General features: G+C 36.1%; 1 protein-coding gene across 1 annotated transcript in view; it reads left to right on the top strand.

Annotated features, from left to right (window-relative positions):
- EYS (eyes shut homolog) overlaps positions 1-13,522 on the top strand; it is an 822,863-nt gene that overhangs the window by 80,435 nt on the left and 728,906 nt on the right. The window contains exons 4-5 of the mRNA XM_065682611.1: positions 8,165-8,358; positions 9,578-9,705. Coding sequence (XP_065538683.1) covers positions 8,165-8,358; positions 9,578-9,705 — 322 coding nt within the window. The remainder of the gene's footprint in view (positions 1-8,164; positions 8,359-9,577; positions 9,706-13,522) is intronic.

Raw genomic sequence — 13,522 nt, forward strand, 5'->3', positions numbered from 1 at the left:
TTGCCCAGGGAGGTCGTGAGTGCTCCATCCCTGGCATTGTTCAAGGCCAGGTTGGACGAAGCCTTTGATGGGATGGTTTAGTGTGAGGTGCCCCTGCCCATGGCAGGGGGATTGGAACTACATGATCTTGAGGTCCTTTCCAACCCTAACTATTCTATGATTCTATGATTCTAACTTACTGCCATTCAAGATAGTGGATCTGTCCCACTCAGTATATCTGTTATAATTTAGGATTTTGATAAGGAGTATATGTCCCATTCATAGCTTTAGAAAGCATACTGGATATCTTCAGGCACAGTGCTTGTCCATGAATGTCAGGAGAGACATCCTCATCTCTAAGATGTGGAATACTTGAGAAATACTGAGCCTCTGACAGGAGTATTTATGTGAGCCATCAGAGACATAACAGCATAGGAACAGTCTTGTCACTTGAGGAGCACTGAGGAACTAAAGGAATGCTATCTGGAGAAATGTTGCCTCAGAGAGAAAGGCGTGATTAATCACTGAATTTTTAAAACTGGTTTCCCAAAACATGGATACATAATCATGTAATTTTACTGTAGCAGAAACGATGCAGTATTATTGAATTCACTGTTAATGGACATGCATTTTCTTCCGTACCTGGTGTCTGGTGAACACAAGGAGCTAGCTGCAAAGGGGGAGGCAAGTTAAAGTCTAGACTTCCCGTTAGTGGCCAACAGGGATGTTCTTGATAAAAGTCATAGCTGTCTATTTGAACATTATGGCTATACTTCCTGTGAGCCTAGCAGCTATTTGAACACCTCTTTCTGCAACAAATCAGGGCACTAGGAAGGGATTTTAGGCTAGGAATAGTACATGCTGATCTGTTAGAACTGTGTTGATGCCCTGCTCTTTCCCCAGGGAATCACAGAATCCCAAGGGTTGGAAGGGACCTCAAAAGATCATCTAGTCCAACCCCCCTACAAGAGCAGGGTAACCTAGAGTACATCACACAGGAACTTGTCCAGGCGGGCCTTGAATACCTCCAACGTAGGAGACTCCACAACTCCCTGGGCAACCTGTTCCAGTGCTCTGTCACTCTCACAGTAGAAAAGTTTTTCATGATGTTCACATGGAACCTCCTATGCTCTAGTTTACACCCATTGCCCCTTGTCCTATCACTGGACATCACTGAAAAAACCTAGCTCCATCATCCTGACACTCACCCTTTACATAGTTGTAAACATTGATGAGGTCACCCCTCAGTCTCGTCCAAGCTAAAGAGACCCAACTCCTTCAGCCTCTCCTCATAAGGGAGATGTTCCACTCCCTGAATCATCTTTGTGGCTCTGCACTGGACTCTTTCAGGCAGTTCCCTGTCCTTCTTGAACTGGGGGGCCCAGAACTGGACACAATATTCCAGATGTGGCCTCACCAAGGCAGAATAGAGGGGGAGGAGAACCTCTCTTGACCTACTAACCACACCCTTTCTAATACACCTTAGGATGCCATTGGCCTTTTTGGACCAAAATAATAGCCTTCAAGAAACAGTGACTGGACAGCCCATGCAGACTGCCTTAGCAGTGGCCGGGGTGGCATGGGCTCAGAATCAGTGCAGCTCTGGCTATTTTAGAATTTCTGAACACTGTGTTTAGTCAAGATAAAAAGTTTCCAAGGACTCTTGATGAGTTTTTCCAGCAGTACTGTAATTTACTCTCTAATAGGCTTTACTCTGATGGAAGCTAATGTTCTTCTCATTCATTTACTTCCAAAATGTCTATTTTCAAGTCTGCTGATTGGAGCTTTTGTATAAAGCACATCAGTGAGCTTTGATACTGCCTATTTGGTCTAAAATTAAGATCATAGCCCTTATAATCTTTCATGGAGATTTGCACTTACTCTCTTCTGAGACCTAGATTTACAGTGCTCTAAGTAGACGTCATTTTGATTCAAACTTTACTGAAACTTCATATGCAGAAAAAAGGTGGCATTCATTGGTTTTGATTAAAAATCTATATGAAGATGCAAATACTGTAGTCATATTTCAAAGATTAATGCTTCTAGTGCACCAGGAGAAATATTGGTATATTTCAGGATCTGGATATATCAGACAAGACCATGTGATTCAGCAATGCTTTTAAACAAAAGAAAAAAAAATGTCTTTTTACAGAGAGAGCTTTTAAAAATACCTTTCAGTTTTACATTTAAAAGGAAGGGCAGCAGACAAAATGAAGGAAAGTGAAAAAAAAAAAGAATTGGATTGGACTAATTGAACGAAATTGCTAACAGAACTATAATATATATTAGTTTAACTGCAAAAGTACTTTCACTTAATCAGCTGAAACCTGGTGGACCTCACATTAAAAAAGCCTCATTTTGGCATTAGTTTTACAGTGAACAAGTGTGCTAAACATTAATAATGGCATGACATGAGGACATGCTGTGTGAGTTTCTATAATTTCAATTGTGAAACAGAACATATTACAATTCTAACAATATTTTTAAAAATTACATCATCATATTTGTCTTTATTTCCAGGCTTTATTCTGTTCACTGCCTACTATGTATCTTGATCCTTGATTGTAGCTCCTAGCAACCACCTTTTTTCATCTGAACTGAAAATAGATTTCTCTCCCACTAAGTAGTTCCTTTTTATACTAACCCTGAAATATTATTGCTTCATTCTAACTGAAGTACAAATAAGTGAATGTATATGTGTGTGACATACACTGCTTTCTGGAAAAGTCTGCTGTGCCTTATTTATAACTGTTCTAGAAAATACTGATTTTTTTAAAAGAATAACAAAACAGAAGTACTGAAATCATATTAAAGTATAGTATGCTCATATGATCTTTCACATATTTTTCTCCTTGGAAATGGAAATGGTTGTAGAAATATGAATCCCAGAAAGACTTGTATTGAAAATAAAAACTGTATTAATCAACAACCCCAGATATTTTGTAAGTGGCACTATGTGGTATCTTAACAAATTCAGTGGCTTATCAATGGTGTCAGGAATGTCTTTGGACTTTTAATGGATTATCATTGCTACATGGTAGTGAAAATAATGAAAATTAGCAGGGATACAGTTAAACAAGAAAGGTGTGGGGTTTTGTTTTCAAGTTTTTTTTCATTTGTTTTTGGTGAAGGGTTTTATTCTCTTCACATGTCAAAGCAATAAAAAGTGCTGAAAATAAGGGTCACATCCTTAAACTAAAATTCATTAACTGTCATATTGGTCTGTAGGATAATCTTTACTCGCCCATTACTGCTCTTTAATCTTCTACCATTTTTATTTCATTGAAGTAAATAAAACAAGAAGTCGATGTATTGGAAGGCCATGGTGAACTGATCCTGCTGGTGATGTCTTTAATTTCTTTAATTTTCCTGTTTGATCAGCATATTCAGTCAAGGTGATTTTTTTTTTTTTTTTCATACGGAAGTTGGAAGTTTCCTGGTTGTTTCCCATTAGAACATGTTTTCTACATTTATTTTCTTGAGAATTTGAACAATATACCATAGTATATATAACCACAGTTAATCATTTATCAGTGAATATTTTCAGCTGTTGTCTCTTTTTTAGGCTGTCACTTTTTACCTTGCTTCTAACAACAGCATTCAAGAGGTCAGTAAATGTTAGCACGGCTATGAAGTCTTTATTTTAGAATACTTAAACAGGGGGCACTGATGATGACAAGAACATACCAGTTTTTGATTATGTGAATTTGGATTTAATTCCTAATTTTACACAACTATTAAGAGGTTTTGTATATATTTTGAGTCCAAGTAGATAGATTTGCAAATTTAGAGGAACAGTTGTCCATCTATTCTGACCAAAGTTTGTTATATTGCTTACATATATATTAAGGCTCCTGTCTTATCTTTCAAAAGGCATTGATGTGAAGAAATAAGCAGCTGTAGAATCCAGTTCTTTCATGGTTGTCTGATACAGACATCTCACTGGTAAAAATATGAGGTGTTTCTAACTTCATTTGTGTTTGCTTCTCTCTTCATTTGCTTTTGTTGCATTTTTTCTCCAGTGAATTAATGATCCCTTTAGTGTCTAATATTATCCCCATCTAAGGGCTGTTATTAAGTCACCTTTCAGTCTTATTAAGAAAATAGATAGAGTATGATAACAGGATTGGAAATGATTCAAAACACAAATCCTCCAGAATTTCTTTTATTGACTTGATTTGTCAAACTCATCAGGCATGGATGTTCAAACGAAAGAGCACTGCTTTTGCTTTTCATATGAGGTGCTGAATACAAGAAATTATAAAGCACAGGAATGTCAAAGACATGAGTAGCTGTCCTTATTTCAGCAGTAGCAGTCATTTTTCTCCTTCTTAGTAGCTGGTGCAGTGCTGGTTTTGACTTTCAGCCTGGGAACAATGCTGATAACACCGATGTTTTTAGTTGTGGCTAGGTAATGTTTACTCTGACCAAGGACTTTCTGAGTCTCGTGCTCTGCCAGGGGAAGTCGGGAGGAAGCAGAGACGGGACACCTGACCCAAACTAGCCAAAGAGGTATTCCATACCCGAGCATGTCATGCCCAGTATATAATCTGGGGGCAGTTACCCGGAAGGCCCGGATCACTGCTCGGGTTAGGCTGGGTATCTGTCGACACATGGTAAGCGGTTGTATTGCCTTCCCTTGTTATTTCCCTTATCATTATTATTATTGGTGGCAGCAGTAGTGGTTTGTGTTATACCTTAGTTACTGAACTGTTCTTATCTCAACCCGTGGGAGTTACATTCTTTTGATTCTCCTCTTCATCCCTCGAGGAGTGGGGGGAAGAAGGCGAGGGGAGTGAGCGAGCGGCTGTGTGGATAAGAGTTACCGGCTGAGCTTAAACCACGGCAGTTGCATCAATGATTAAGGAAATATTCATGCTGAAGACTGAATTCTTCCTGAAAGTTGTTATGCAATTGGTAGAGTTTTTCATTGAATTTACTCTATATTGATCTGTGTTTTAGACCATGTGTGCAGTTACTGCATCAGTATCTTAATTTAAATTGATCCCCCGTGACCTGGTTAGGTAATTGGCTTCCAATTCATCCTAAAAGCACTTTTTTTTTCTCCAAATTAAAGAAGTATATAAATTTTTGTCCCTTGTAAGAAGATGCAGGGTGAAAAGATGTTAATCAGCTTTTTTGCTTTCCTTGAACCATGGACTTTTTCCTTGGTACATCTGTCATGCTGTGACTGACATTTCCTTGTCTCCTCTCAGGCTTTTCCCTAGTTCTCTTCCAGCTAGTTTTAGTCTTCTCTAAAACAAAGTTACACTATCTTTTTTTTGTTTGTTTGTTTAGCAGAAAAGTGCCCTTTTCCTGGTTTTGCTGCAAATGAGTATACTGTTATCAAAAAGGCACCTCGATCATCTGGTTTCCGCAGCTGGCCTTCATTGTTCTGTGTTAGTTTGTTCATTCAGTCTTTCTCTATTGTAATAATCCTATCTGGTTTAACAAAAGGCTAAGAAATTCTGTGTAACAGTGGCAGAAGAAATGGTGAAGCTTTTACAGACTCAGGCAGGAACAACTTACAAGCCATTTGGCTTGTGGAACTACACTGTTTTGCTTTCCTTTGAGTAGAGCAGTTGGAGTCACTGTTTTGCTGATTTGATGTCTCCTACTGAGTAACATAGGTGGGACAAGAGCACCCATTCTTGTCAAATATGCCCAATAAAAGGAAAAAATCCTAAAAAAAATAAGCATTGATATGTAACCTTATCTATGAGTACTGCTGAGGTACAATATAATACTGAAGTATAACAGGACAGCTAAATACATAATTGAATAATATAAAACAATTGGCCAATCCACCTCACTTCATGTTTCAAATGCTCTCTTATATATGTGCACTAACACCAGTCAATGGCCTTGTTCTGAGGAATGGCCTTCTTAGCTTTTTCTATTAACATCTGCAAGTTGCAATGTATTTTTACTGTAATTTGGTTGCTATGGTGATGAAGGATAGCAACATATTCATTACAGATTCTTTGGATGTCCTCTGATGCTAAGGAGAATGGAGTAATACATTCTAAAAGATAGATCCAGTGCATTTTGTGTTATTGAAACAACTACTTCCAATGAACTGAGTGAGAAAAAGGATTTTGTGTTTTGACTGTTTTTTCTGTTAATGGGATTTTCATGTATAGTGTTTGTTGCATCAGCTGTTCTGGTAAATAATAGAGACAGAGTGTAATATTTGGATTTCCTGGTAAACATTGTTCCACATACTTACAGTTTCTCCATATAACTAGTATGTTGGTGAGAAAATCACAGGAGGCTTGCATACTTACCCATTAATTGGTTCAGAATGAATTTTGTATGTTTGCCTTGTAGTTTACAATTCTGAATTTTCTGTATTGTGCTTACCATTATGGAAGTATACATTTTTTGTAAAGTATAATTTGTTTTTTTATGAATGTCTATTTTTAATGCAGTTAATTCAAGTGGCTAACAAAATGCAGAGTCAATACATACTACTGCTTCAGAACAGATTTATTATGAAGGTAATGTTATTGCTACAGCAAATTACTGAAAAAAATGCATCTGATGTAATCTATGTGTTAGGAAAGAGGTTTAAATAAGAGTACCAAAGTACAAGCCATGTAAAAAGTATATCTGCTACATAATTTTCAGAAGTAAATGGAAGTAAATTCTGGGGTGCTGTAATTCTGCTCTATCTTTGATGTTGCACAATTAAAAAAATTAATTGACCAGAATACTTAGCTCATAACTGTTGAGGTATGCAGGTAGATTAGTAAACCGCAGCCTGGGCGTACAGTAGGTGAACAGGACATCATTAACTACTGGACAGAACATAGGAAATTGCCCATTTTAACAAGTAACTGAGTGAGTGGCTGAAAGTTACAGATGGCATCATGAGTGATGATTGGATTTCGTAGATGGTTAAGGGAGAATTTTGTGAGAAACAGGAAAACTTCACAGATAATTAGAGGAGGAATCGAGGACATTTTGTAGATTATTCTCTTGTAAGGCCAACAGAGCCTTGGTAGCCATATCAGTAATGCCACATAAAGCCAAGATGATCTAGGTAGCTACCAGAAATACCAAATTTGTGTATGGAGGTGACAAAACTGGGAACCATGGGGACAAATGCTTAGGTAAGGATTGTTTATCTGGGAGGAGAAAAGGGATCAAGGTGGGTGGGAGGAGTACAAATATGGGAAAATGCAGAGAAAAGGTGATAAAAGGCCTTGTTGAGTGTAAGCAGTCTTCTGCTCATTATGCTTCTCTGGCTGAGTCTCTGTGTGACCACTGCTGTCTTTTTACTTACTTCTGTGTTATCACCCTTCTTAGTGGGCAGGGGTGGGGTTTTGCAACTAGAATAATACCCAGATCTGGAATGACTTAAGATCTGAGCCAGCAAGTTGGTAAGAGGTTCAGGATATGGATCTGGATATTAGACATAACTTAAAACTTGCACTGATATTTGAGTGATTTATATGGGTTTATTTGTGCCTTTAGGAAACAAGGGAGTGAGTATGTTAGCTGATGAGCTTTAGCTGATGAGCTTCAGTACTGACTAGCCAGAGAGGAGGAAAAGGTTGAACATGGTTGTTCATGCTGATGTGAATGTTGTTTGTGTGTACGTTGATCCATGTGGGCAAGTGTGTCTGTATTGTGTGTGTATGTACATGACTATGCACCTACTGAGACTACAGTCAGCTTCACTTCTGGCTGGATCTAAAACAGGAATGGGAACAATCTGCTTGATCTGAAAGTCTGTTGTATTCAGCTTTTCTCCATAATAACTGCTGTGAAAGAGATGTTCAGTGACCAGTCAGTATCTCCTGGAACTGTGGTTCCTGTTCGTCTCCTCCTTTCGCTAGGGATGAGTTTAGTCACTCCCACATACTTCGACCATGTTTATTCACCAAAAGAAATAAACCAACAGGAATATTTTTAGTTCTTTTCTTTTAAATTGGTGATAGTTTTCAGATGTTCCAGTTAGTAACTTAGAGCCTCACAGAGACAACTGTAGAAACCCACCATAAAGAAAAGCTTCTCAATCCCTCCTAAAATTAAAAAGAAAAAAAAAAAAAAAAAAAAGGAGAAATAATAGTGAGAATAGGGAGACACAACGTAGTGACAAGGTAATGTTTATGGGCAGAATATCAGGAAGCATCATTCACTCAAACACTCCCTAGCTTTTTGTGTTTATTCCTTTTAGGTCCATTTTGTGAGGAACCTGGTGATCCTTGTGCATCTCAGCCATGCCTGAATGGGGGCATATGCCAATACAACCAGTATGGATATGTTTGTGATTGTCATGATGGTTTTCTTGGTCACAACTGTGAAATTGATATCAATGAATGTTCTTCAAGGCCATGTCAAAATGGAGGTACATGTATCAATTTGCCAAATGTAAGTAGCTTCAGAGATTTATATTTGAAAAAAATATGATACATCAGTCATCTGTATTAATTAATGGTTGTTTCCTATTCTCTTGCTTTGCCTGTGATACTTGGTCTTAATTTCCATCCCTTCCCCCCTCCCTCTTCTTTTTTCTTCTTGTAAAATAGAATAAATTAATGCAGACTTGATAATAGAGTCATATCTGGTCATATTTCAAACTGCATTGTCAGTGCTCTTTCATTAGCATGACTATTGCAAATGGCAGTGATTATACAGAACCAAAATAGTGGAAGAAGATTCAAAAGCTCAGTATCACATTAAAAAAAGCTCAGTATATACATACTCACAGAGAGAAAAAAAGACATCTGAATTCCCAAACAAATTGTTAGATTTCTAAATTATACAATCTGTCTAAATGTTTTTTAGTAGGTATACTAGCACATTGTAATTTGTACAGTTATTTCTGTAGTCAAACAGATGCAGTAGTTTGTTTTACACATATATAAAAATCTTTCAGTAGATGTTCAGAGTTCCCTTGATCATGCCTTTAAGACTGATTCTAAAGAAACACCTGAACACTTGCAACTTCACTGGGGGAATAAAACCCTATATAATTTTCATATACTTTCTGACATCAAAAGACCTGTAAAGAATATTACTTTATATAGAAAAATAAGGGTGAGATTATCAGCTCTGACAAATACTTTGTTTGTTAAATAACTTATTGTTCTTACTGTGTAAATTATAGATGTCTTTCACCATCATAGAGAAGCATATTTTCTGTGTTTCATATTGAAGGAGAGAAAGCATTTTATTTCCTACTCTAGTTACCAAATACTGTTTGGTATCTGAGGTACCTTGTGCACTGTTACTGTTTGACAGATGCAAACATTACATTGACACAAATTCAGAAATGAGGAAAAAACCCAAATGAATTGTAAAGTTCCTTCTCAATCCAATTATGAAATGACAAAGCCAGCTAAATTTAGAGCTGGTGTATTTCCAACTAGCAAACCGAGCTCTTGCATAATTTGTGCTGGAATGCCTATTCAACTTGTCCTAAATTCTTTTTGTAAGCTAGGAGTGCTTTTGTTCTGTCTTTGTAGACTGTTTAATATGATGAAACCCTGTCCTAGTTAGGATCTCTTTAGTAGTGGAACTAAACACTAATTTCTGTATTGCCTTGGTTACAACAAATAATTATTTTTAATTTCCTTCTCTTCTATAGGATGTGGCATGTATCTGTCTGCCAATATTCACTGGCAAGTTCTGTGAGAGAATACTGAATCCATGTGAATTACTGCCTTGCTTAAATAATGCAACTTGTGTAGCTCAACACCAGAACTATAACTGCCGGTAAGATTAGAAATTTATTTCAGTACTTTGATCACATGATGACATCCCACCGACTGCAGAAAGAAAAGACTTCTTCAGTCACAGAGAGCACACAGAAAAAAACACTTTTTTTTCAACAATCGTTTATATATTTTTGGTGCTCTACTGTGCCACTCTTCTTGAAAACTCTTGAAGTACTAGAAAAAGATTTAAAACATCTAACAAGTTCCAAACTTTTAAATCAGTAATTCTGCAAGATAAAATATATAAATCCTGACAAATTGATGATAAGTAAGACAATTATACTACAGGTACCACTCCCATTCAAGGTATATGATATTTCTGTTGTTTCTGATAGGATAAAACAAATAATTTTATTTCTGATTCACAGATATGTATTAGTAGGTCTTAGATTGATCATTCAAGTAGTATAGTTAAAAGTGCTTTATTCAGGAAGACCATGCTGGAAATTATCCATTTGAAAATACCAAAAGACCCAGTATATAATTTCATTCTATTTTAAATAGCTTTTTAGAAGCTATTTAAAACTATTTTAAAACTAAACTAAAACTAATAGGTTAGTTTTCCTACGCCACTAAGAAGAACAGTTTGTCCTCTTCCCATTTGTTTGGCTTTTATCTGGCTGCCTGAAGTAAGTTCTGATGAGCACTACTGAAATGCAATAAACAACTTTCAAATTTTAAGGTATTCATAAAAACTGAAAATTGAAAGCTGTGGTACACAAAACCCTGAAACCATTATGAATGAATTTAGAAACTGCAAACGCATAACTGAAGTACAGACATAAAGTTAGAGTCTACCAGAAGTGATTCAGTTGAGAAGTCTGAAAATTAAAATATAAATAGGATTGTGTTGGCTGTTTTCCCAAAGAAGAAAAAAAAAATTTTATTTATACTTACACCTAAATATATATATACGCTCACAAACACACATGGAAACACACAAAATTAGATCTTCCCATTTAAATATCTATAGCATAGAACAATGGGGTTAACATTTATTTTCCAATACTTTAACACAAGACATATGCTGCTAATAATTTACTACTGTACAGCCAGTCTTTTACATGGTATGTTGGTGCAGGAATAAGTATGAAATGATGCCTGATGTTTACATTTAAAATTATGCATAACATAAGCAATTAATACCAAGATAAGATTGCATTGCTTAAAAAAAAAATAAAAGAATGTTGGCCCTATGTACAATTCAGATTGAGTAATTTATAACTTCTCAAACCACTGGTAGAAATAATCTGTACCATGAACTTCATCGTACCAAGGAAATTGATTACTAAAAATAGCCATGGGAAGGCATGGTGATCTAACAGTCTTCCAGTTGATGTAATATGGAAGAATAAGAATGGAAGTCATGATTTAGACCAATATAACAGAAAATAAAAATGGGCAATTAACCCATGCGTACCGATTATTCAGAGATTCACCTAGGTTATGTGGTAAAGCTAGGTACTAGAAGTTTCAGTTTTAGGCTCAAGTGATACAATCCTCTTTACTACTAATATCAAGCATTAAGATCCTATTAATATCAGTGGTGCTTAGATTTTACCTTTAATATCTGTATATTACATTTGTATATAAGTGTGTAGTTTTTCTGTGTGTAAAATACACATTTGGTAAAACAGGCAAGATATCTGTGGAGAGCTAGTTTGAGACGCAGGATAGGTTACAAGCTTGTTATTTTTTAATACTAAGAACACTCTAAGAAGGGGAATAACATCCTAGGGAGAACACTGTGAATAGAGTAATGAAGAGTGCATCCTTCAGCTTTGCACAATGTCGAGTGCCTTGCCCATACACACTATTTACATAAAAACTTAAAAACTTTAGACGCCCATAGTTTTCCTTCACATCCAAGTTGCGCAGCAGACTTTCTTAGTGAAAGAAGAACTCCAGAAAATGACTCCTATTCCAAAGAGTTATCTCCAAGACAGGTGAAGCATCTTCTTGAGGTTTAAGGTTTTCTCTTTACAGAGGCACAGACAGAGCCTGTGTTGCTGTCCTAAACCAAGTACTAAAACTGCAGACTTCTGATGTTAGATAAGTATAGCAGCACTGGAAACTGGTTTCAATAGAATGAGAGAATCATAGAAGAGCCAGATTAAAAGAGACCTCAAAAGATCATCTGGTCCAGCCTTCCATGGGAAAAGGTACTTACATATGAGATTATCTAGCAGCTTGTCCATTCACGTATTGAAAACCAGTACTCAGCCGTAGTATTACCATTCAGTCCCTGAAGGCTCCAATTACTGACTGCAATATTTTTTAGTGTTTATTGTTAATAAATATGAAATTATTTCTTTTTTTTTTTTTTTTTTGTTAAATTGCAGCTTTCTACCACTTAATCCTCAATATTTAATAAATGTAAATTCTGTATATACTTATGCCTGTATACTCGGAAGGAGGCATTTAGTTGAGAGAAGGCATATCCAGGGAGTATGAATCACATACTTTTCAAAGGGACACCAGATTCAGTAGTTGGTTGTGGGAGCAACAGTATTGTCAAAATCAGAGTGTGGAGGAGATACTGACTTCTAGAGAGGGCTGACAGTCAGCAGATTTTACCATTTCTAGGATTCAAAATTATCTTTGTAGTTGTATGTCTCGCATTAGCTACTTTCCGTAGGACCAGTGGTTTAACAGTTTCAGTCTTGTTAAGTCACAGACTCTGAAGCTTTCTGTTTGTGATTTGTTTCTGAATTCATTTTACCCAAAGCAAACCTACCATTAACTGCGTTGCTTTATTCAGGATGTTTGGAGCTTCTCATTCAAAGTTTTAAGCAGAAGTTTTGTTTTATTTTTGTCATCATTGTCCAGTACCGTAGGTTATGACTATGTCTAGTTACTTCACAAAAAACTGCATGTGTTTCCTTTGGTGCAATACTACTACCTGATCCACTTTTATAGCATTTTAACATTTTGAAGAAATGTAGTGACATTTAGCTCACATGCATATACAAATTCAATTAGTAGCTGAACTGACCTTTTTACTCCTTCTTGTTTTGTTTTCTTGTCCCTACTTTGTGTGCTCCTCCTTATACCCAAGCTCCATTTTGCTTATATCCATCACCATCTTGGCTTCTATCTACTTCTCCTTTCTTTGGGAAAGCAGTTGTTTTCAATTCTAAACATATAACCAAACACACTTATTATAATTTTCTCCACTTCAGTTATGATGTATGACTATCTTGTATCCTAATTCCATCCTTTCAGTCTTGCTATCATAAACAGCTTTGTGCTTAGATTCTAATAGCCACCTTTTTTCTTAAATGTCAAAATTTAAGTTGATTTCAACTAAGCAGTGAACAAGGATCTCCATCACAATAAAGTGTGATTTTTTACTTTGTATCTTCTATTATCCATGTTCTTTAGGACAATAAAAAATCACAAAAAAAATATGAAAGGGTGTTCTGAGAAAATTTGTCCTGTTGGTGTCTTCTTCAGAAATTTACTGTCAACTTTGTTAGTGCTACTTTACTCTTACCTCCTCTGACTTTAGTATGTCTATTGACATCAAAACCTGGGAAAAATTAGCAAATTTTTAAAATAGAAGAAGCAGCTTCCAAAATTGGCTTACTAACCAGTCTGTTTTATGGAACAGTCATCAATTACCCAAATAAATTGAATCAGAAAAGTAGGAGCTTTTTCACCTGATACAGGATCATTGATAAAGACAAACCAGTAAAACAAATGTTACAATTGAGTTGCTCTGATTTGGTTTTAAGTGTTAATTCTAAATGGAATTATAACAAGGGAGGCATTTATTTTTATATTCCTTTAACATATAAATATGATGTATGGCT

Source organism: Lathamus discolor, chromosome 5 (assembly GCF_037157495.1).
Source record: "Lathamus discolor isolate bLatDis1 chromosome 5, bLatDis1.hap1, whole genome shotgun sequence".
Classification (NCBI taxonomy): Eukaryota; Metazoa; Chordata; class Aves; order Psittaciformes; family Psittacidae; genus Lathamus; species Lathamus discolor.